Source organism: Chelonia mydas, chromosome 2, assembly GCF_015237465.2.
Source record: "Chelonia mydas isolate rCheMyd1 chromosome 2, rCheMyd1.pri.v2, whole genome shotgun sequence".
Classification (NCBI taxonomy): Eukaryota; Metazoa; Chordata; order Testudines; family Cheloniidae; genus Chelonia; species Chelonia mydas.
Window position 1 is genome coordinate 205,639,340 of NC_057850.1, and position 23,272 is coordinate 205,662,611.

A 23,272-nucleotide genomic window follows, 5' to 3' on the forward strand; every position below is an offset into this window, starting at 1 on the left:
AACTTTAGTGTTACAGTGTTTGAAAATGTTTTGTTTTACAGATCAACAGTCTGACACATCATAAATATCAATCATACTATCTAAAATATGTAAAAATGGAAGGAAAATTAAAACCTGCATTTTGAAAATGCAGAAACATTCACAGCATTTTAGAAGGTGCAGACTGTATTCTTTTGTTTTCCAAACCAATGTAAACATATAGCATGTTGGCACAGAAAATACATCTTGTACAATGCCATTAAGCAAAGAACTGCATAGGGCTTATTATGACAGAATAGCCTGAGCAAGCTTTTTATAGGATCCTTGTATTGCCACCATGGTGTACCAAAAGCAGACTAAATAATTCAGACGGAATAAATTAGCAGTTTGTTTTTCATTCTTTACAAAAACAAGCACTAAACTATTCTTGTGAAAACATTAGGGGATATAACATGAGCTCTGAGTGTCTGTCCTGAAGAATTAGATGTAGATTGGATTTTCTTTCTGGATGCTTACTGGTTTCAAATGCCACATCTCTTCTATGTCAGTACCAGTTCTGCAGTTAGTTTTCAATCTCCCAGTGATTGAAGCACATTCAAAGGCAGTTAGCACAGCAGGGGAGTAGACTTTCTCTCAGAATGTAACTATATCACTCAACAGCAGCCTCATGCAATAAGGGATCTAATGTTTTCTTTTCTCTTCTCCCTCACCCCCTTAGTGTCTCCCTGCATTCTTGGATGCCAGTCACCTCACCAACAACCTGGGGCAAGAGGCACCAAGTCTCCATCACTAGCCCCTTAACACACTCTATGGTGTAGACAAAGTCAAGTCTACACTTCACCGATTGTCAGGAAAAGAGGTTCAGCTAAAGCTTGTTTTCTAAGTGAACACTTTCTTTTAAAACATTTCACATTTTTATTTGAAGGATTTTAAAATAGATATATTTAACCTTGGCAACCACCCAAAGAAAATGGTCTGATATAATAATTATCTATCTCCTCCCAAAAGAAAAAGAACTCTGAAGACCTTAATGTAAATGCAGTATATACTGTATGTGAGAGAGAGAGAGCCATGATTGTCAAATTAAACTCAGAATTAATATTAGGTTTATTAATAATACTGCACAAGTTCCCCTGATATTGTGAAATATTAACAAGTACATATATCAGGACTGCTAGCATTGGGAGATACTGGTTCTTGACACCACAGGGTCAATCTAAATTGGAAAACTATACACTTAGCACCTTTGAACCTTTCCAATGAATCATGCAGCTGAATAGGCTTTTCGGGTTATAATATATACCTTGCTAAGCGACAGCCTGATTAACAACCAAGTGAGGCAGAATTGTGGGGTAGGAGATTAGAACAAACTTCTCTGACTCACCAGTTTTTCGAAGTGGAAAATCATCCTTGGCATCCTGTGCTCCTGGTAAAGTGTATTTGTATGATGGAGAGGCCCCGCTCAGGGGTGGAGAGCTTTGATCCAGTGAGGTATGGTGGGCAGCCCTGAAGCAGACACAGAGAGGTCACGAATTAGCAGTAAGTGAGGTGACCAACAGTAACCATCTACACATGTTGTCCACATGTCTCAGCTGTGTTTATGTTCTTACTCCTCCAAGTGTGCACAAACCACAGGCTCATGTAACCAATTTCACTTTTACAGTAAGTTATGGAACTGCTCAGGATTCCCAAGAATGCCATTTTTGCACTTATCATAAAAGTCACAAAGGATAAGAGTCATGTTGCCCCACAGGGATCCGTACCAGATCAGGGAATTGAACATTTTAGGTTGTTGCATTTTTTTAAACTGTACCAGCTGAAACAAAGCCATTTGATTCCTGTTTATTAAATACAAATATAAATTTAAAGTGGCCTTTACTCTGCAGTTGTCACTTTTTGTAGGGCAATTACCCAATATTTTGAAGAGGAGGTGTTACTCCGCTGGAAAAATATAGATGAGTTTGCCAGGAGTTGTAAAGGAGAAAGCAAAACCTTGTCTTTAGATTGGGCAGCAAATGAAACTTCATAACTGCAGTACTTTGCAGCACGTAAAGTTAGTGTCAGCAGTAAAGTCCCATACTGGAGAGCTCTTTCTGACACCTGGGCAATGCAAGAAAAATTGTGGGCAGCTCTTTCAAACCATAAATGCCCAAGGGAATTGCATCATTTGGCTCAAGGACAACATAATTTACAGAGCTTTTTTCTTGTGGGGCCCTTCGTGGAACCTCATATCTACCCATTTTATTCCTGTCCTCTTGGCTGCTGGGCCAGAAATTTTACAGTTAGTAGAATAGTGCACATTATATAGCACAAACTATTAAGTACAGTACCGCCATTGGAAACAATGTAATTACATATTAAAACATGTTACCAGGATTCTCAAAGTGTACAATACAGTGAAAACCCCAGAGGGAAATCTTTAATAACTATTTAAAAAAACTAACTCCAGATCAAAATGTTTAATCAAGGGACATCTAGGTGTCTTGGTAGATTGCACAACAGACTATCTTGGTAGGAATCTTGGGTTTGCTCCTCAGGTCTCTAAGCCTCTCTTGGGAAGGAGGTGAGACCAGCATGCTCCATATATTTCGCTCTATCCAGGCAGACTCAGGAATGGTGTTGAAGTCTCTTGGAAACATGTCCACTATCCTGTTTGCAGGATTGTTTTATATTGGTACAACTGCTATGATAAGGATGGCAGAAAAGACTGGACTGAAATAGTGAAAAAAGTGGACCAGAGGAATGTAAGAGTGTAAACCCTTAGGCTATCTTCCAGCCATTGCAATGCTTAGCAGCATCACTATCTCAGTAACCTGAGAACCTCATCGTCAAGGTCTCTCTCTGAGATCAGTGTGCATTCTTGGATACCTAGGGCCAACAATTTCAAAAAGAATGGTGAAAAAAGCTTAGAGATCTTTTACCACTTCTCAGTATGCTAGAGAATTATTTCTAAAATCCCACACAACACATTGGACCGGAGAGCAGCATTCTACAATATCTGTTAACTTCATCTTCTACAATATCATGGCTTTGCATTATACCTGAGGCTAAAAGGAGGCTGTTTCATTGTCTGAGTCTTAATCTGATAGACTCAAGCACAAAGCCATTCCCAATGGAAAAATAGGTCAGATTTGCAAGATCGCTTGAGATTTTATATAAATGATATAGCAGAAGAGATTACAGACAATTAAAACTTCAGAAAAGTTGAAAAGAAATCTCCACCCCTCCTAGATCCTCAAATTACATCAGCTTCTCTTTCTGGAAATGGGATGGCTCACCCTGAGTCTATCAATCTGTTATCCATGTTCTCCATGAGCAGGTGAACCACAAGGCCACAGCAAACTTTCATAACCAGGTCTAAAGCCAGACAAAAATTGCCTAGCATCATTATAAACACTAAACTTGGCCCAGGTTCACAAGCTTTTTAGCCAGCTGAGTCAGCTTTTGAGTGAACCTGGGAAAATTATGGGTGTGGGTGGAAAACGGATGCATTCACATATTCTGTCTCCAAATGTGACAGTTTTGGCTGAGCTCTGCTTTGAGTCTGATAGGGGATGGTTTGAATGTGAAACTCAAGGTGAGACACTTGGGACTTGAAATAGGAAAAAAAAATACAAACTCCTGTGAACTGAAACCACTTTGTTTTGAAAAGCTCTAAGTACATCACTTTGAGTACAGGCTCTCAGTACTACTCCATTCAGTAAGAAGTGTTTTTATTTTGTTTCTTTATTAATGTTCTTGGGAGAATTTTTACTTTGGCCTGGAGACAGGTTCTCAATATCCCTGTTGGGGAGGAATTCGGGTGCCCACCCTTAGCAAGTATATCGGTGAGACATGAACACATCTTAACATAGAACATACGTGTACCAGAGCTTGGGGTGGCGGCTCGTGGAATGATTCTTCCCATTAGTTGGAGAGTCTTTTGTTGCTGATTTACTCAACAGGAACTCTTGAAGTTTCTGCTTCACTTCTGTGCTTGCCACTGCCCCTAAAACAGATAAAGATTGAAAGCTCTTCCCATTCTCCACAACACCGGGGGGAAAACAAAAACAAAAAAGAGCCAACATCTTGTGGAAAGTGATGGAAAATAGTAGGAGCCCTGGTGGAAATCATAGTCAAAATGGGACAGAGTCTAAATTAAATGTTCACTCTGCAGGAGACTTCTCTTTCAGGGCTTGATCCAAAAGCCCATTGAAGTTAATGGGAGCATTTAAGTTGACTTCAGTGGGCTTTGAATCAGGCCCTTTCTCCTGTGAATCCTTTCCAGGTACAGAACCAACTCTTAAATATCCCCAAATCATTAGGAAAAAGAAATGCTGACAGAAATAAAATATGGTCTGAGTCCCTTTGAGTTTGAGTTACCCACAGATAATATCTTCACTGAAAGCAATGCTAATAGCCCCTCAAACCTGTCCTCTGCCTACTACACTGACCCCTAACAGAATGCTGCATGACGCCTCAGAGCTAAGTCTTTATTTTCAAGGCACTTACTGACCTAGGCTTGCGATCCTAAAAGATCACCTAATGATAAGGACTGTGGTTGACCATTTTGCTCTTGACACAATGGAACTTTCCACAGTAAGAGTGAAGCTCATTTGTGCTGGAGACAGCTTCTTATGGGCCAGTTGGGACAGCAGAACGAACTGCCACAGGATATGGGAACCACCTTAAACCTCACCCATCACGTTCCATTTCAAGTGCAAGCCATACTTTTTCAACCTGAAAAATAAGAGCCTGAATAGAACAGAGGAAATCTTTTGAAAACACAATTTCAGAGTCAAATTTTGCCTTCAAACACTTGTGTGCAGTTTCCACTAACGCGATGGGAGTTCCAATGAGTCTTTAGTTTTTAAAACCAAAAACATATTATAGATGCTCCTGCTAAACTGGTACTATTTTCCTTATAACTAAAAAAGGCTGAGGAATGTAAATCCTGTGGGCATGGTATGCAGATCTCTTCTGGTTTGCTCTTTGTGCTCCTTCAGCTGCACCAGTAGTAATATCTTCTCGGAGCAATTCAATTTTGAATCACTTTACATTTTTGATACCCTGGAATAATCTGGTTTTAAACTGACCTTACTGAGGGAATTATTTGTATCTGTCTCCCTCTAGTGAGCATCACATTCCAGCAATGTTCTTTCTATCATTTGCCTTAAAGCCACACTGGAGCTGGAAACAGAATTCTTGGGTACATCTCAGGAAGCTGCGTCAGCAACACTGATATGCCCGTCTGAAAAGAACTAGTGATGTAGCTAGACCAGATGTGCTCACTTGAAATACTCTTAAATGCTATATTAAGTTTTCCATCTTGAAATAATGTTCAAATGAATTTCTTTGCCAGCAAGCACCCTGCTCTTTGGTAGTGCACTCCGCATGAGGTAATAAAGAAACTATCTGAGATAGAAGATCTCAAACGAAGCTTTGTGCTTTCAAACTACATAACATTATATTTTTAAAAAGGCAAGTTAGGTATCTGAGAGGAAGATATACAACCATGGTGCAACCCCCCACATCTGCATAAACTAACAGTGTGGCTGAGCCGGTGTAACAGGTGAATCTGCATTTTGCAGGCACACCACTTACTCCTGTGGCTGAATATTAAACGTTGAATAGGACCACACTTATTAGCCTTGCTCCTGGCCATTACCCATTGCAGGGGGCGGGGGAAGGACATATAATCTTTTTATCCTGAGTCCTGGTACCGTGGCTCTTACTTTCTCGGCCTCTCTCTTTGCCTCTGAGGGGAGGAAGTTGCTGTTCCCTGCGATGTCTCTCTAGTTCCTGCTCTTGCCTCTGCTGCTCCAGTTTCTGCTCCTTTTCAAGGAGTTCTTGCTGTTGTTTAATGGCAAGGAGTTCCTGTTGTAACTTGCAAAGAATAAAAGACATGAGCAAATGCAGTCTGCACCGCTGTCCAGGTCAGTGTTGGCCAAAATAACCCACTTCAATAGCTGATATAAGAGCTTTCATCTGTGCTCATATTACTCCGTAACCCACTTTTCTATTCTTTCAAGTAGAATACTGTGTTATCAGCTGCCACTAAAATCAGCTCTAATATCACAAAGTAGCTAGCTGCATTGGTTTTGCTTCTTTTTCTTTTGCCAAATGTGGGTATAACCTGCACATTATTGTCACTCTCTACCAATGCAGCATCAGACTCGAGATGCTATTCTCAACTGGATTTGTCAGTCGCATCATAGAAGGGCTCACCACATTAGCAGAGCAGCAGTCTAAGATATTTCAGAAAGAAAAAGAAAAAAAACAAGACCATAATCTCTCAGTCAAAAAATCTACTTCAGTGTTTCTTCCATGACAGGTTTAATCCCATAAGTCAGTTTCTTTCATATTCTGTGAGGTAGCCTGGAGAAGGGCAAAGTGCCAAATTTGCAGCACCTGTCCCCATTTTTGCAAATATCAAAAGGCAGGAGGCCTGTCTATGTGATTTGCGGACACAGACTCAAGCAGGTGCAAAAAAAAAAACAAACCAGCCACATTTACTAGGCAGATCAAAATCGCTCCTACAAAAAAGGCAGCCATATGGAGGCCTGACTGAAAATTTGGTTAAAAATGTGGACTTTGATTGACTGAGAAGGTCTCATCTGAATGAGACAGAGTATTCTATTCTAATTCAGAGTGCCTTGATTTTCTGCCTGTATAGTACAACACTGCAATAGCCTCTACCAATTATGCTTGACAATCTTTTTTTAATAGCCAAATGTTATCACCATCAAATCCAGTGTGGGTTTCCATCACTTCTCTATACTATGCACATGGACAACAATAATCACTCAAACTACATCTTTAAATCACAGTAAAACTTCCAGGAGAGGAGCACACCCTTTCCAGTATTCAGCTGAGAATATTTAGCTTACTGTGGAGGAGCCCCAAGATAAATGAAAGATTTTGCTACCTTTATGTGCTCCTGGAGCTGGGCCTGGTGTTGTCGGGTCAAGTTTTCATGCTGTTTCTGAAACTCCGCAATCAGAAGTTGCTTCTGAATTTGCTGCTGCTGCTGGATCAGAAGTAGCTCCTGCTGGAGCTGCTTTTCACGCATAATTGGGTCCACCATGGGAACCATCATCCTGAGATCTGTTCGCAAGTCCAGTGGTGTGATGGGCTCCAATCCCACAGGAACCTCTGACTTTACATCCACTATAAAATAACAACAACAAAAGGAAAATATATGAATGAATGCAGATAAAAATGAATTTATGCTGCATATTGGGGAGAAATAATTTAATTTCACCCCAAATTCCTTCAATCTATCAAGTTAGCAAAATGCCTGTCATTGTAAGCCATATGTAAAATCTAGTCATTTCCACTAGCAATCTAACACATTCACACACCATCCTATTACTTTCCTCCCATTTTTTAAAGAAATCTCCCCGAGGAATAATGAGAACCCCAGCTCCTACAAAACATTGCACAACAGGTCAGAACTTGCCAGTTTGCTAACTTAGCATTATTTAGTTTAATTGATGAGATATTACTGGGTATGCAGTGTTGTGTAACAATACACATTTAGTATACTTGTGGTGTTTGGAATAAGTTGAAAGCCCTGGAGTTGTAAGAGTTCTTATTTTCAGTGGAGAAAGCTTACATTCAGACTGACTGCATACGATTTTACACCCTTACAGATATTCTGCATTATGCAGTGAGAGCCATAAATGTGCTATGCACAGAGGAAGACACACAGGATTATATGGGACAATACTGGGAAAAATAAATTTTTAAAGTTTTAAATAATGAACACTCACATGCTTATAGGAGATAGAATGTGGCACATACAATGCATTACTCATCATAGAATGAAAAGATCTTGCTAAAAAGACTGTTTTAATTCATCCTCAGTAATGGAATAAACTGCTAACACAACATTGAACCAGGTAATGAAGAATCCCTTGATCTTTCATTCCCTGAATTCAATCCAAGGATATATACAAACTTAATGATTTTCACTATGCTACACAGCAGAGCCATTTGGGTTTTCATACCAACTGAGGGGAGTAGAACACAGATCTATCTGTTCCAAAAAGACAGAAGCACCCACCACTTGTGCTAAAAGAGAATCTCCATTGGTAGTTAGCAGTATAGGGTCTGAGCAGTTCTCACTGAGCAGAGTCTGAGCAGCATTTTGATTCACTAAAGGGGAATTATACACAAACACACTAGTTCACTGCAACTATTTCTACTGAAAAAAAATTTAGTGGATATAAATACAGTGTCTCAAAATGACGAGCTGCACATACTTCTATACATATTTTCTCTCATGTTTTATTTACTTTTATTGTTCCCTCGGTTCAAAACAAAGAAGAGGACAGAATACAGTAGAAACATTCCAACACATAGTAGTAGCATGCTGGCTGTGACAGCTAAAACTCACAGCCAACATCTTCAGCTGAGTTCTAAGCATATGCTAAAATCTGTTGGGTATACTCTGGCATCTGACATATGCGAAATAAAAAATAAACTTTTTTTTTTAAAACAAGACATGAGACACCAAATCTTTCCCTTTTTATTATATTCTCTTTCTGTCAATAAACTGGTAACATCAAACATTTAGTTTTACTCCTTGAAACAGTGCTTGTAAACCTCAAAGTATAATTTGACTTCTTAACCTGCTATCCCAACAGAATGATTATGCCTAACTGCTTGCTTTTGTTCTGAGACTAATCACTAAATTGTAAAAAATCACCCTTAACTTACAAAAACTACTCTTGATTATAAATAATTGCCCCAGACCAAGAGAAAGCAGCAGTCAAGAACCCAGCCTTTCATCCAAATTATTCAGCTGCAATCCACATTCCATTTGTCTAGACTAAATATAGCAGCGTTTATACAAGAAATCAATAGTGCTTCCAGAGAGCAGAGCAGAGACATGAATATTTCATCAAACTCAGAGAGAAATGGCAATCAGCAAACTGACAGTTCTGTGTAGGTTGACTGGCCCTCCAGATAAGACCCTGTTACTTGGACAATGGCTCATCGCCTGCAAGTCACAATCTTATCATAGGCACTGTTCTATTTTTAACATTAATTGTGTTGTAGGTGACAAAGGCTTATGATGTTTAAAGTGGAGAGATGGATTTTCTTACATCTTCTGTGACAGGATAATAAGCCTCACCAGGAGCAATAATAGTAACTAGAGCTGTGGAAACCCTGCGGGGTTCAGTTTGCAATAGTGTTTGCAAACTGAACCCTGCAGTTTGGTTTGCAGGCACTGGCTACAAACCAACCCCTGCATGTTTGCCTGGTGATTCAAGACTGGTTATAAATCGTACCTCCCAGAAGCATCCCACCTCTCTATCCCCAGAAAACCCCTATCTGGTTAGGGTGAGAAAGTGAATAGATTTTCTAACAATGGAAACTTCCCTCTCTCAATCAGCAAAATGTAGCAAACCTGAAACTCACGCTCACTTTGAAGGGATTCAAATTCTTGCTGCAAAGAATTCACACAGCTCTAATATTAGCTGCATACTGGTAGCTCCATTTCAGCAAGTTCAACTTACCACCCTCACTAGTGGGGAGAAAATCAACGAGTGGGTATTCAGAAATAGAGACTGTGTAAATCAGTATACAATATTTACAGTGGTCATTGTTAAAGAGTCAATATTTTCCTATAAATTCGCATGATCCTGGAGACAATGCAGATATTTCCTGTCAAAAGTATTGGTAGCAATTGTGTTATCTCAGATACTACTGTGCAGTAACTATTGGTACAGTGATATTGACTTTTTAATGGCAACCACTGTACTGAGACCGCATCCCTGGTAACAGCTAACCTCATCAACCAAAACCTCAGAAATGATTCTGAACAAAATGTACATAAAACCATTAATTAAACAGACTGCTATGGTGCTGGCTGTTGTACAGTCCTGGGCCATTTTCATTATGGTTATTTCCTACCAATTCATGAGGATGACATAGAGGGAGCCAATCAATGTAAAAGTGGAATAATGGAGTTCAAAGTCAAAGTCAGAGTGTATAAGAGCTTTGACATATTATGGTTGAGGTTCCTTTCCCCCCACCATTTTCATTTTAGAAAGATCAAAGAAGGCACAAAAATGTTTATTCTGATCACACTTCATGTGTTATGCACAGCCACATCACAGTAGAACACGTGTGTTTTTCAAGTGCACACAAGGTGTCTTAATTTTCAGTGTTTGCAACATGTGCACAGCTGAACTAGGAGTGGGAATTTTTAAACATCCCAAGAAACAATGGGTTCAGGTCTCCCATCTGAGGACTTATCAAAATCATTGGCTGAAGCAGTGGGAGGATGAGCATAAAGAAAACAGTAAGCTTTGACATCCTGCTGTCTGCTGATGAGACAACTAAAGATGTTACTCTAAGCTCCAGCGATTCAGGAACTATGCCAAAATGTTAGAGGAACAAACACTCAGCAAGTTGCAAAAACAAGTATATTTTTTTCCCTTAAGAACTTCTTTTGCCTTAATCTTAAAATATAACAGCACAAGGGTCACAAAAGGGTCTCTATACAGGCTGCATTCAGTATATGGGCCTTATGGCAATGTTTTTGAAACACTAAGGCAAATATTAGCAACACCTGCAAAACAGTATGGTCCACGTGGAGCTTGCATATCCATGTATAACAATACAGACGGTCTGATTTTAACTGACTGAGGCTTTGGTTCTTGAAGCCACTCTTACACATGGGCATCAGTGGAGGAGCACAGCTCCTTTGTTGAAGGATGCCATTTCAAGCTGTTTCCAGTGACTCATAGTTTAAATTTCCGCTGACTGGCCTATTCAAAGATCAGGGTCTTACTCACCATTTTTGTAAGAAAACATCAGGAAAAAATATCAATCAGTGGCATTGACCACCATTTTCTCACAAAAGGGACAATCGTCCCATCCTTTGTCAATTACCTTCCTTGGTACACAATTATGTCATTTTTAAATACAGGAACTTTCACAAGAGATGCTGTAATCTGCTGATCAGGTTACCATTTGTCTGCTATTCTTTATTTGAAATTTAATGAAGAATTCTAATAGGTTTGCTTACCGTAACCTGTTTGATGCATTTACAGTTCTGAGGCTAGAGGAACTGTGTAAGTGCATTCATTGGCAGTGTAGAAATTCAAGTTAACCCCTTCATCACTGAATTTCCTGGGCAGCAGGTTGAGTTGTTCAGATGGGAACGGGTGGCAGACAGGTTAAAGAAGCTAAGATCAGGTCAAGTTTTTTTGCCGGGGAGAGGGTAGCTGAAGCATTTTAGAGTTTGGAGGAGTGGCTCTTCTTCTGTGGGGAGAAGGAGGGCTGCAGAAGTTGGTGAGCTAAAATTAAATGACACATTGCAACAGGGAATATGTGAAAGACAACAGGTAACCGTCCTTTTCCTAAAGCTAGCAATTTTAATGTTAAAAGGTAAAGGAGGATTTCTGAAAACTTGTAAGATTTATTAAAATCCCAAAGAAACAAACTTCAAAGAAAGGGACACAAACTATTCAAAGTGTCAGCCCAACTTTGAGACACAAGGTATAAAAAATAGACAATCCTTTCTATAGGGCATCATTGGGAAAATGTTAGTGCTACTCTTTTTAATTATATTCTCCAAAACAAGTAAATCTTGAAATTATTACTAAGTTGTGCAGCACCATCCACAAGCATTATCTTCACTTCATAAAATGAAAACAAAAACAAACTAGAACATAATAAAGAGTTACGAACATTCAGAGAAGATAGAAGTCTTAAATTAAGAGTCAAAAGTAGAGGAGAAATTAATGTACAAAATTAATATTTTTCAATGTGGAAATAGAAAGGATCGGTTGACCAGCAACAAATCATCACATGTCCATAACCAAAGTGCTGGAGAACCCACAGAAATTAGTTTAAAATGGTAAGAGTGTGGTGTGGTGGGAAAGCTTAAAAAAATCAGTTACAATGCTTTGAACTTACTTCTTACTTTAACCCCTGAACTTTGGGATTTACGTGCAGAAAATCCAGGAGTCGGGAGGAATCACTGAGGTAAAGGCTGGGGGTGTTTTCTCCTCAGGGATTTCTGCACCACTGCGGAATGCAGAATTCATGCAGAATTAATATTCTGTGCAGAACTTTATTTTTCCCCTGCAGAATTGGTGCTGCAGAGTTGCTGGCCACCACTAGGGGCCACTGGACCCAGCAGAGCCCAGTTCTCCAGCTCACAAATAAAGGACACTGCCCGGGGGGAAAAAGGAGGGGAAGGGGAGCTGGAGGGTTCCCGGGAGCTGTAGTTCCCAGCATGTCCTGAAGGAAGGAGGCAGCGTGCAGGAAACTCCATACAAGCCTGGGACCCAGCATCAGGCTGTTTCTTTCTCTGGATCCCTGGGCTCTAGAGTGTAGGGGGATGGGTGTCTGGGCTGGGGGGCATGACACAGCAGGGCTCTGGTGGGTTGGGGGTGTGGGTGTCTGAGCTGCGTGGGCTCCCCATGGTTGAGTTCTGGGGAACGTCTGAGACTGGAGGGGCAGAGTTTTCCCCCAAGATGTGCCCAGCTGGCACATGTGACACATCCAGACTGAGGTGCCCAACAAAAGCATAAAGATAAACAGGAACTGGGTTGTCATATGGTTTTCTTTAATGCTCTACTCCTGGGGGAATCTCTTTTGTTGTCTGTATTGTTACAGACATACTTTCTGACAAGTATTTTGAAATAAAGTTCCAAAATAATTGAAACTGGTGTGATTATGTAGTGTTATTTTAACAAATAAAATATACAGAATTTAAAATATTGTGTGCAGAATTTTTAATTTTGGGGCATGGAATTCCCCCAGTGCTGTGATGTCCTGAAGCAGTGTGTGGAAGGGTTGGAGAAATGGAGTGCTAGGGGGTTGCAGAAATGAGATATAGGGGAACAGTGGGGGAAGGTATAGAAGTAGTGGGCCACAAGTGGGAGTTGGTAGAACTATGGGACAGTGCAGGACAGGCATGTGGGGACTGAGTAAGAGAAGTAGGGTGAGGCAAGGCCACTGGGAGAGGGTGCAGGCTGAAGAAGATCTGCCCATGCAGGGAGATCTTTGCAATCATCCAGAGACAGAATATAGGGAGAGGAGGTCAGGAGCTCAGAGCCAGTTGAGGAAGAAATTTCTCCCTGTTGGGCAACAGAATTACAGGAACATTGCATACCCTGTAATCTAAGAGCAGTTCTGGCATGCGGATAAAGTGGTGTGGCAGGACCACGCAGCCAATGTAAATAAACAAATAATGGAGTGATGTGTCAGTAGTGAGAATACTGGAAAATTAAGAGAGCAACATGGTTTTGAACAGCCAGGGATAGAGGAAACATGGAGTCTGGCAAGAAAATTATTGAAATGGTCCAATGTGAAATAGTTACACAATAATTCATCATTTTGGACATGTTCCTGAGAGAAGCTGAGTGCTCACAACTGTCATTCGCTTCAGAAGGAGCTATTTGTGTTCAATGACTCTCAGGATTGGACCCATACATTGCCGAAGGGGGCTAGAAGTTTTGATTTTTAAAAGTATTGAATACATAAAGCCAGACAGTCCATGAGCAATGAGATATGTCAAATTGAAAGGGATGCCCAGGACCAGATTCTCAGCTTCAATGGAGCAAAGCTGATTTACCCCAGCTGAGAATCTGGCCCCAAGACCTTAGCCACTAGTACCAGAATGACACGAGTCAAGACGGCCTGGAGAGAATCTCATTTTAATTATCCTTCCAGGGACACCAGCATCCTCATTTAGGACTAAAATTTAGGTTTTGTAAAAAAGGGTTTTACAAAATGTATGACCAGTAGGAATGATTCCCTACCATCACAACTGGCAAGTGAAGGCACTTGCGCTGTAGATCATGGAGTGGTCACTTAACAGATTTCACTGTAATATTTTCTCTAAGCAGTTTACATGAATTACATTTTCTCTATCATAGTCTGTCCTCTGGACATCAAAGAAAAAATGGAAGTGTAGAAAAAACGATAGTATACACACAGGGAGATTTTCAAAGCATAAATGGCACAATGACTTTCAATGGGAGTTAGGTGCCCATTTGTGCCTTTGAAATTCTCTCCTCCTTTGTATTGGCCTGGAAGGGAAAGCACAAGAAATTAAACAACAGTTATTTTCTTCCAGAACATAAATTTATACTTAGATCACTCTTAAAGGACCATTGTGAACTGGAAATATAAATGAATTACCAAACCTGATGAGACACTCATCTAATGTTACAGTACCCAGGAGTAGAGTAATAGATTGGACTAGAAATGTATTCCCCCCTTGTTCTTCATAAGGGATCTTACCATGATTATACCTTTTCTCTCTTTCTTTTAAGCATTTGCATACATGTCATAAATGAGAAGTAAAATAAATGCAAACAGCGTTCTGGGCTTTGATTTACCATTCTCTTATTTCCCAAGGGCCTGAAAAGGAAGCTCAGACAACCACAAACTTCTAAAATATCAGTGAGAGGCCTTGAAATACCAACACTGAAATAAAAGCTAGCTGGCTGGCTGTTTTAAAAATCAAAGACTGTATTATATTGATTTACTAAATTCAGACTCTTTCTCTGCAAATATGTTTTTGAGTTAAACAGTCATAACAAACCATAATACAAACATGAATTCCACATAATTTGTAATACCCAAGAAGTTCTTAAATGTTGTAGTGTTTGCTATTACTTCACTAGTGAGTACTTAGCAAAAAGCTCCATTTATAAGCTTTCCAGTTTTCTTGCAAACATCAAGCCAACATCTTGCTGTTAACTAGCAGGGGTCAGAGGATTACAGGCAAATGAACACAAGATGTTACATTAAAATCTGAAACAAATTCAAAATCTGTTAAAACCAAAACCATGATGATATGTTATCAAAGTCAGACCTGGGCTATATTTGGATTTCCATGTTGCTCTATTTATGCTTCTGCCAGTACTGTTCTTACCCACAGATTCTCTACACCTGCTGACATATGGGACTGTTCATTTTTCAGAAACTGCCCTTTTCTTACAGGGAATCTGAATGGTCTTAATTCTAGATACTTCTCCTGCCAGCAAGATAAAAATATGCCAAAGATAAATGTAGATATATTTTAAAATGCAGACTCTCTCCCCAACCTTTGAACTTCCTTCACAGCTCCAATGTCCATGCTACACCCATGGTGACAACTAATTAATGATAATATAATATACACACACTATAAATGCTATGTGTAGACACGCCATATCTGTATCTACCTGGCCAGATTGTGCCTGACCACTGCATATGTATGCAAGAAAGGGAAGGTGAGAATGCAAATGGAATAATAGAATCCTAGAAATGTAGGACTGGAACGGACTTTGAAAAGTCATCTAATCCAGCCCCTTTCGCTGAGGCAGAACCAAGTAAATCTAGACCATCCCTGAGAGGTGTTTGTCCAACCTGTTCTTAAAAACCTCCAATGACAAGGATTCCACCACCTCCCTGGAAGTCTATTTCAGTGCTTACCTATCCTTACAAAGCTTTTCCTAATATCTAACTTAAATCTCCCTTGCTACAGATTAAGCCCGTTACTTCTTGTCCTACCTCCAGTGAACCTGGGGAACAACTGATTGCAGTCCTCTTTATAATGACCCTTAACATATTTGAAGACTGTTATCAGATCTCCTCTCAGTTTACTTTATTCAAGCATTCCTCAACCCTTATGTCCCCCATGCAATGACCAGACACAGTAGCCCTGTTTTCCTGTCTTTTCTTGATCATTACTGAAGACTGGATCTAATGTGACACCATTGTCTGCAGCACTCAATACACATGTATCCCCAACTCAATACAGTTTATCAATACCCTTGTTTAAGATCATGTAGCCAGTTTTCAATCCATGTGACATAAGCAACAGAGTTCTAAAGTGTGAATTAGACAGGAGCATATCACTGGCTGTGTGTCTATGTATATACGCAGCCACAAACACTGATCTGAATGAATCCTTGGTGTTCAGACATGCACGCACATATCCTGTCATATTTGCAAAAAGTAAAGGATAGCTGTCATACACTGGCCACATGCTTTCCCCATCCTCCTTTCTTTCAAAAAAATAAAAACCTAGACTGTGATTTCAGCAATCCTGCGGTTCCCATCTCAAACTACTGCATGTAATCAAAGAAGGCAAAAAAACTCTCAATGACTTTTGTTCAAAATCTAACAAAGAAGGATTTTAGCAAACACCACTTTGAAACTGTCAATGAGTGTAACGTAATTCCTAAAAGGTCATTTTTACTCCCAGTCACTGAGATTGAATAGTTAAAATATCATGGGCCAGATTCCCTGGTTTACTCTGAATAGGCTCGGAAAACAAAGGGATGGTTGTGGGAGACAGGGGTGCGGGAGGGTTACATAGCTGATTACGGATCCCTGATTCTGCCACCTGGCTCTGATGGCTCTCAGGGCTCCTGTAACCAGTGCTAGCTGCCAACACGCCCAAGGGACTGTCTGCCAATAAAACTTAGCCAGAGCGCACTATGTTCTGACTCCTCCTCCTCACTCCACCATTCTCTTGCGCTGGAGACTGTAGGAAGGCTGGTGGCTATAATGGCTTTCTATCAGTTGACCAATCTCCCGCAGTGGGGATAAAACCAGTTTCCATCAAATCACAAAAGCATAGGAAAGGGGCCAAGAATTTTCTCCTATCGCTGAGATCCCAAAAGAAGTATCACTTGAGTGGGCTGGTAGCTGTGTCCCCTAATACCATTTGCTACCAAATGCAGCTCATACAGTAGGCAGACATGTGCAAGTAAACTGTCCACAAATAAAGCTCAAACATGGGCTACCCATTGCCCATGAAAATATGAGTGAGGGCTATGTCAGGCAGTCAACTCAGTGCAAACCTGTCAGAGGACAGCAGATAACATAATCTAGAAAAAGTATATAAAAACCAAAGACCCTAGAATTTACATTTCTAAAGGCATACTTAGAAAGCCTCAGCCTTTTGAATTTCTACAGCTACATGTAAGTTGTTGAGATATGAGAATGCCCAGGTTTTATCACATTGCATAGTGTAACTTAATGTGCCACAACTCACTGAGCTCACAACCTCTTGAGAAGCCATTATACCCAGGAAATTAAAAAAAAGACACTTGATTATTTCAATGCCTTTAATCAATGTTTTTGGAACACCCTGGTCTTTGACAAGCAGGGGGCTAAACATGGTTTCTAATCACAGAAACAGAAAAGGGGAGGCACTGAACTGAACCTTCCTACAGAGGAGAAACAAAAATCCCGAAAGGAAGATAATAATATCTCTTTAGAAGTCTTTTGCAATGGGGGACTGGATAAACTGGTAATGAGATACATATTGAAACCTGAACTGCTACCCAAAGAGTAAAGATCCTGTACATACAAGGTTGTTAATTGCTGTTTATATTTATTAGTAAAAAATGATATATTTCATTGTATATTTTATCTCTCTCTTCCTCTACCTTTAATATGTTCCTTGTTTTCTTAGACTGCATGCTATTCAGGCCAGGGACTGTGTGTGTGGGGAGGTGGGGGGAAAGGAGTGGGTGTGCGCACGCATGTGTACACATGCCATACCTAGAATATTTTGGGTACTACTAGAACACAAAGGGATACAACATAAATGCAAAGAGACCACGATGATAGCAGACACATGCCATGCCAGTTCCATATTTTTGTGTGTGTCTGGTAGTGTAGTTGACACAGGGAAGACGAACGCATTGTTGAAGCAAATGAGGTGAGTGGATAAAGGGACAGGAAAATTTAGGGGTAGACTGAAGGGGGAAATGAAAGGGGATGACTGATGGAAAGGCCTCCTGCAGTCAGGCAGCACCAGTTAGGCACACCTGCAGAACATGCTTTACCTGGAGAAGTGGAGTTTAGAAGGGCGAGATTAGTCACAGAAGGGGTGCCGGGGGGCAGTTTTCCTAGGAGTAGAGAGGCTGCCAAGGACTGCTTGTGATATTCGGTAGCAAGGGCAGCTCAAAGGCAGTTACTAAAAACTTTTCCTTCAACCACCCTGTTTGGGGCAATCTAACACAATAAACTCAATCTGAGCGAAGGCCCTGGAGAGCTGCTTCTAGCCAGCAACCTGTGGTGGGTTCTGGGAAATGCCACCAGGGGATAGATTCTAGGGGACTGTAAATTGGACTCAAAAAAGACCCCAGGAATGACTTGAACTCCTGCTGTGAATAATAAGATTGCTCAGGAAAGGGCGGCTCCTGTAGGGGACCCAAGGGCAAGAGACTCAAGACACTATAGCTGAGCCAAAGCGGAGGGTCAGCTGACTACAGGGGCTCAGAAGAAGGGGGGAAAGCACAATGAGCAGGCAGCATGAGGCTTGGTACGATGAAGAGCTGCAGTTTTAGGAGTGGAGTGGGATGATGGGGACAAACAACCAATGGAAAAATTATACAGGGCTCAAGATGCAGAGCTGAGATGATTTTGATATTAGAAGGCAGCTACTGCTTCAGTTTCCCATGAAGAAGGGATGGGGAAACTATTGGGACTTACTTCCTGGGAGGGCCCCTCTAGGTCTGGTGAGAGGATTATAGAGGACTGGATGGCCCTGATATACCCACTGCACCCTCTCCTGCAGCTGGTGTATACTTTGGAAAACAATCCTGGATTGGCTTTGGGATGGACTATATATAAATCAACAGATCTTTTCCACCGCTGGTGTTTATGCTTATAAGAGAGGAGCTTCAGTGTGAGGGATTACACAAAATGACACACAACAGAAAGTAAAAAAGGAAATCAAGGAAGTACCCATCAATCGTCATGAACACTTAGAGCATGCCACTGCCTCCCAAACATGAAGACATTTTGGTTTTACAGCATCCAAATTCAAACCACAGCAATTTACAGAAAATAATCCCAAGTCAGCCTTTTTTCCCCTCTGTTATTAAGAATGAGTATGGGGATTGCTTAAGGTAGAGAAGAAGAGAAACAACACATATTCACAGTTCTACTCAACCAACATTTTATAGGACTCTTTCCACTGTAAACAGTGATGTCTACTTGGCAAAGTCATACTTTGTGGGTTTTCTTCGAATATCAGATTACATTCTTGAGCTGAAAACAAAATTAAGCTGCTGAGAGATCTAATATTTAGTTCACACAATTATGTGACTTATCTAGCTTCCCTAATCTATTATACTGTGTATTTGAACACTTCTTTTTCTAATTTGGCTTCTTTGAACACATGAAATGGTTTAATCATAGAATCATAGAATATCAGGGTTGGAAGGGACCTCAGGAGGTCATCTAGTCCAACCCCCTGCTCAAAGCAGGACCGATCCCCAATTAAATCATCCCAGCCAGGGCTTTGCCAAGCCTGACCTTAAAAACTTCTAAGGAAGGAGATTCCACCACCTCCCTAGGTAACGCATTCCAGTGTTTCACCACCCTCCTAGTGAAAAAGTTTTTCCTAATATCCAACCTAAAGCTCCCCCACTGCAACTTGAGACCATTACTCCTTGTTCTGTCATCTGCTACCACTGAGAACAGTCTAGAGCCATCCTCTTTGGAACCCCCTTTCGGATAGTTGAAAGCAGCTATCAAATCTCCTCTCATTCTTCTCTTCTGAAGACTAAACATCCCCAGTTCCCTCAGCCTCTCCTCATAACTCATGTGTTCCAGTCCCCTAATCATTTTTGTTGCCCTCCGCTGGACTCTTTCCAATTTTTCCACATCCTTCTTGTAGTGTGGGGCCCAAAACTGGACACAGTACTCCAGATGAGGCCTCACCAGTGTCGAATAGAGGGGAACGATAACGTCCCTCGATCTGCTGGCAATGCCCCTACTTATACATCCCAAAATGCCATTGGCCTTCTTGGCAACAAGGGCACACTGTTGACTCATATCCAGCTTCTCGTCCACTGTAATCCCTAGGTCCTTTTCTGCAGAACTGCTGCTGAGCCATTCGGTCCCTAGTCTGTAGGGGTGCATTGGATTCTTCCATCCTAAGTGCAGGACTCTGCACTTGTCCTTGTTGAACTACATCAGATTTCTTTTGGCCCAATCCTCCAATTTGTCTAGGTCCCTCTGTATCCTATCCCTACCCTCCAGTGTATTTACCTCTCCTCCCAGTTTAGTGTCATCTGCAAACTTGCTGAGGGTGCAATCCACACCATCCTCCAGATCATTTATGAAGATATTGAACAAAACCGGCCCCAGGACCGACCCTTGGGGCACTCCACTTGATACCAGCTGCCAATTAACATGGAGCCATTGATCACTACCCGTTGAGCCCGACAACCTAGCCAGCTTTCTATCCACCTTATAGTCCATTCATCCAGCCCATACTTCTTTAACTTGCTGGCAAGAATACTGTGGGAGACCGTGTCAAAAGCTTTGCTAAAGTCAAGGAACAACACGTCCACTGCTTTCCCTTCATCCACAGAGCTAGTTATCTCATCATAGAAGGCAATTAGATTAGTCAGGCATGACTTTTCCTTGGTGAATCCATGCTGACTGTTCCTGATCACTTTCCTCTCCTCTAAGTGCTTCAGAATTGATTCCTTGAGGACCTGCTCCATGATTTTTCCAGGGACTGAGGTGAGGCTGACTGGCCTGTAGTTCCCAGGATCCTCCTTCTTCCCTTTTTTAAAGATGGGCACTACATTAGCCTTTTTCCAGTCGTCTGGGACCTCCCCCGATCGCCATGAGTTTTCAAAGATAATGGCCAATGGCTCTGCAATCACATTCGCCAACTCCTTTAGCACTCTCGGATGCAACGCATCCGGCCCCATGGACTTGTGCACGTCCAGCTTTTCTAAATAGTCCCGAACCACTTCTTTGTCCACAGAGGGCTGGTCACCTCCTCCCCATGCTGTGCTGCCCAGTGCAGTAGTCTGGGAGCTGACCTTGTTCATGAAGACAGAGGCAAAAAAAGCATTGAGTACATTAGCTTTTTCCACATCCTCTGTCACTAGGTTGCCTCCCTCATTCAGTAAGGGGCCCACACTTTCCTTGACTTTCTTCTTGTTGCTAACATACCTGAAGAAACCCTTCTTGTTACTCTTAACATCTCTTGCTAGCTGCAACTCCAGGTGTGATTTGGCCTTCCTGATTTCACTCCTGCATGCCCGAGCAATATTTTTATACTCATCCCTGGTCATTTGTCCAATCTTCCACTTCTTGTAAGCTTCTTTTTTGTATTTAAGATCAGCAAGGATTTCACTGTTAAGCCAAGCCGGTCGCCTGCCATATTTACTATTCTTTCTACACATCAAGATGGTTTGTCCCTGTAACCTCAATAAGGATTCTTTAAAATACAGCCAGCTCTCCTGGACTCCTTTCCCCCTCATGTTATTCTCCCAGGGGATCTTGCCCATCAGCTCCCTGAGGGAGTCAAAGTCTGCTTTTCTGAAGTCCAGGGTCTGTATTCTGCTGCTTTCCTTTCTTCCTTGTGTCAGGATCCTGAACTTGACCATCTCATGGTCACTGCCTCCCAGGTTCCCATCCACTTTTGCTTCCCCTACTAATTCTTCCCGGTTTGTGAGCAGCAGGTCAAGAAGAGCTCTGCCCCTAGTTGGTTCCTCCAGTACTTGCACCAGGAAATTGTCCCCTACATTTTCCAAAAACTTCCTGGATTGTCTGTTTAGATCTGACTTTGCTCATATATTTATTTATTTTGCTAAGGGTCCATTTTGCTTCTTTAACACAAAGTTGTTTAATTTTTCTTATCCAATTTAGAATATTGTTATGATAGACATAATGAGCACTAAAAATATGATCCATCCTACACTCAGAGAGAACACAGATATTAAGATCTTTTTAACAATGAAATCCAAAAATACTGTACGTTATTAGGCATACTCAACATTCCCTATACCAAATAGATCTATGGATAACATCCACTGGAATGTAAAGCTATTATTTTAGCCACCAGAGGGAGTCTATTTTTAAGTCAATAAAAACACATTTAGAATTAAAAGAAAAGAAAATACAAGGGAAAGAGAATGCAAACAGACTCCCTGGTTTCTATCAAGACATATATGAATGGGCAATTTAATTAAAATCAGGTTGAATTTAGTGTGGTCTTTACTTTATCAAAAATGAAGAATAATCCTGAATTGTTATGAGAAATGTTTTCCATGAATAGAATTTCTCTTAATATAATCTTTCATGTATGACTGTAGAGTGATCAGGTTGATCTAGAATGATGTTCTAATATTCCCATTGTCAGGACAACACCCCAGATTTCCATTCAGATTAGTGTTCTTTCCTTATTTGTCTTCAAGTCACTTCCATGAGTCTTAGTCCAACTGTTTTAGACATGCGCTGGCTCAACTAACAACTGTAAACACAGCAGATTGTCTCCAATTTACTTCTGATTAAGTCATCTTGTGAGCAAGCACAGTTATGGTTTTTAAGATGCTGGGTGAGAAAGAAATTAGAATTTGCCTTCATTTAGACAAACGTTTGCCTTTATAATTTTTAATCACCAAGCAAACAAACTATAGGATTTTTTTGTGATGGCAACTTTCCAGGTACTGCTGCATTAGATAGGGAAACGACTCTTATTCTGAAAAATCACAGAAAAATGTTTGTATGTTCCATAATACTCTATAACCTAATTGCCTAGACAAATGAATCACTTCTAAATATATACAGAAATAGGACCATTAGATGAAGTAACTACACAGAACAAGTTTGTACAATTCTGCTAGGAAATAATAAGTAAAGCAAAGTATCACATCTGATTCAGAGAAACTGAGACAGAAATTATAACCCATTAATTGGTTTTCTGCATCTATGCACATCAATCTATATATAGTGGGTTGCTTCTCTTTTCCTCGTATCTGACAGGTAAGGAGTCACTCCAGTAAGAGGATTTTTGGTACATTTTCCTCATATTCTCACAAAAGATTCTTTTCCCCAGCAAGATTTTCCATAGCTGTAAGACTGCAGTAGGCCTGACCGTAAGGGACTTCCATTGATTTTAGTAGGCTTTGGATCAGACCCAGTATAAACACTCAGGTTGGAATTTTCAAATGAGTCTAATTAAAATTCAAGGATCCCAGCCTAATCAACCAGACACTGAAAGAACTATTTACCACATTAAAACTAGTATTTCTAGGTTGTTTCTGGTCTGAACTAATAGTTACGTGAGACCATCTTAACATAGTTCATTGTGAAAAAAATTGAATGGTGTTAACTGAAATTGTAACCTAATTGAAGGGGTCATATTGTGATACATAAAGACTATGACCAGGTAAGAATTTCTATTTCTGCTCTCTCAGGACATCCTCTACAACTCATGGGACCTGACTCACAATCCCTTATGGAATTATTGCACCTGATATGGTACACCAAGAGCGAGGTGAAGAACTAAGTGGGAGTAACTGCT

The 23,272-nt window shown here is 40.7% G+C and overlaps 1 protein-coding gene across 13 annotated transcripts in view; it reads right to left on the reverse strand.

The window, feature by feature from the left end:
- HDAC9 (histone deacetylase 9) overlaps positions 1 to 23,272 on the reverse strand; it is a 686,372-nt gene that overhangs the window by 277,556 nt on the left and 385,544 nt on the right. For 7 of the 13 annotated variants that reach the window (XM_037890577.2, XM_043541108.1, XM_043541103.1 and 4 more), the window contains 4 exons: positions 6,887 to 7,128; positions 5,694 to 5,844; positions 3,847 to 3,967; positions 1,364 to 1,485 (listed from right to left, as the gene is read on the reverse strand). In XM_037890577.2, the coding sequence (XP_037746505.2) occupies positions 1,364 to 1,485; positions 3,847 to 3,967; positions 5,694 to 5,844; positions 6,887 to 7,128 (636 nt within the window). Of the gene's footprint in view, positions 1 to 1,363; positions 1,486 to 3,840; positions 3,968 to 5,681; positions 5,845 to 6,886; positions 7,129 to 23,272 lie in introns of all 13 variants that reach the window. The other 6 variants (XM_043541104.1, XM_037890578.2, XM_043541109.1 and 3 more) reach the window with 3 other exon arrangements.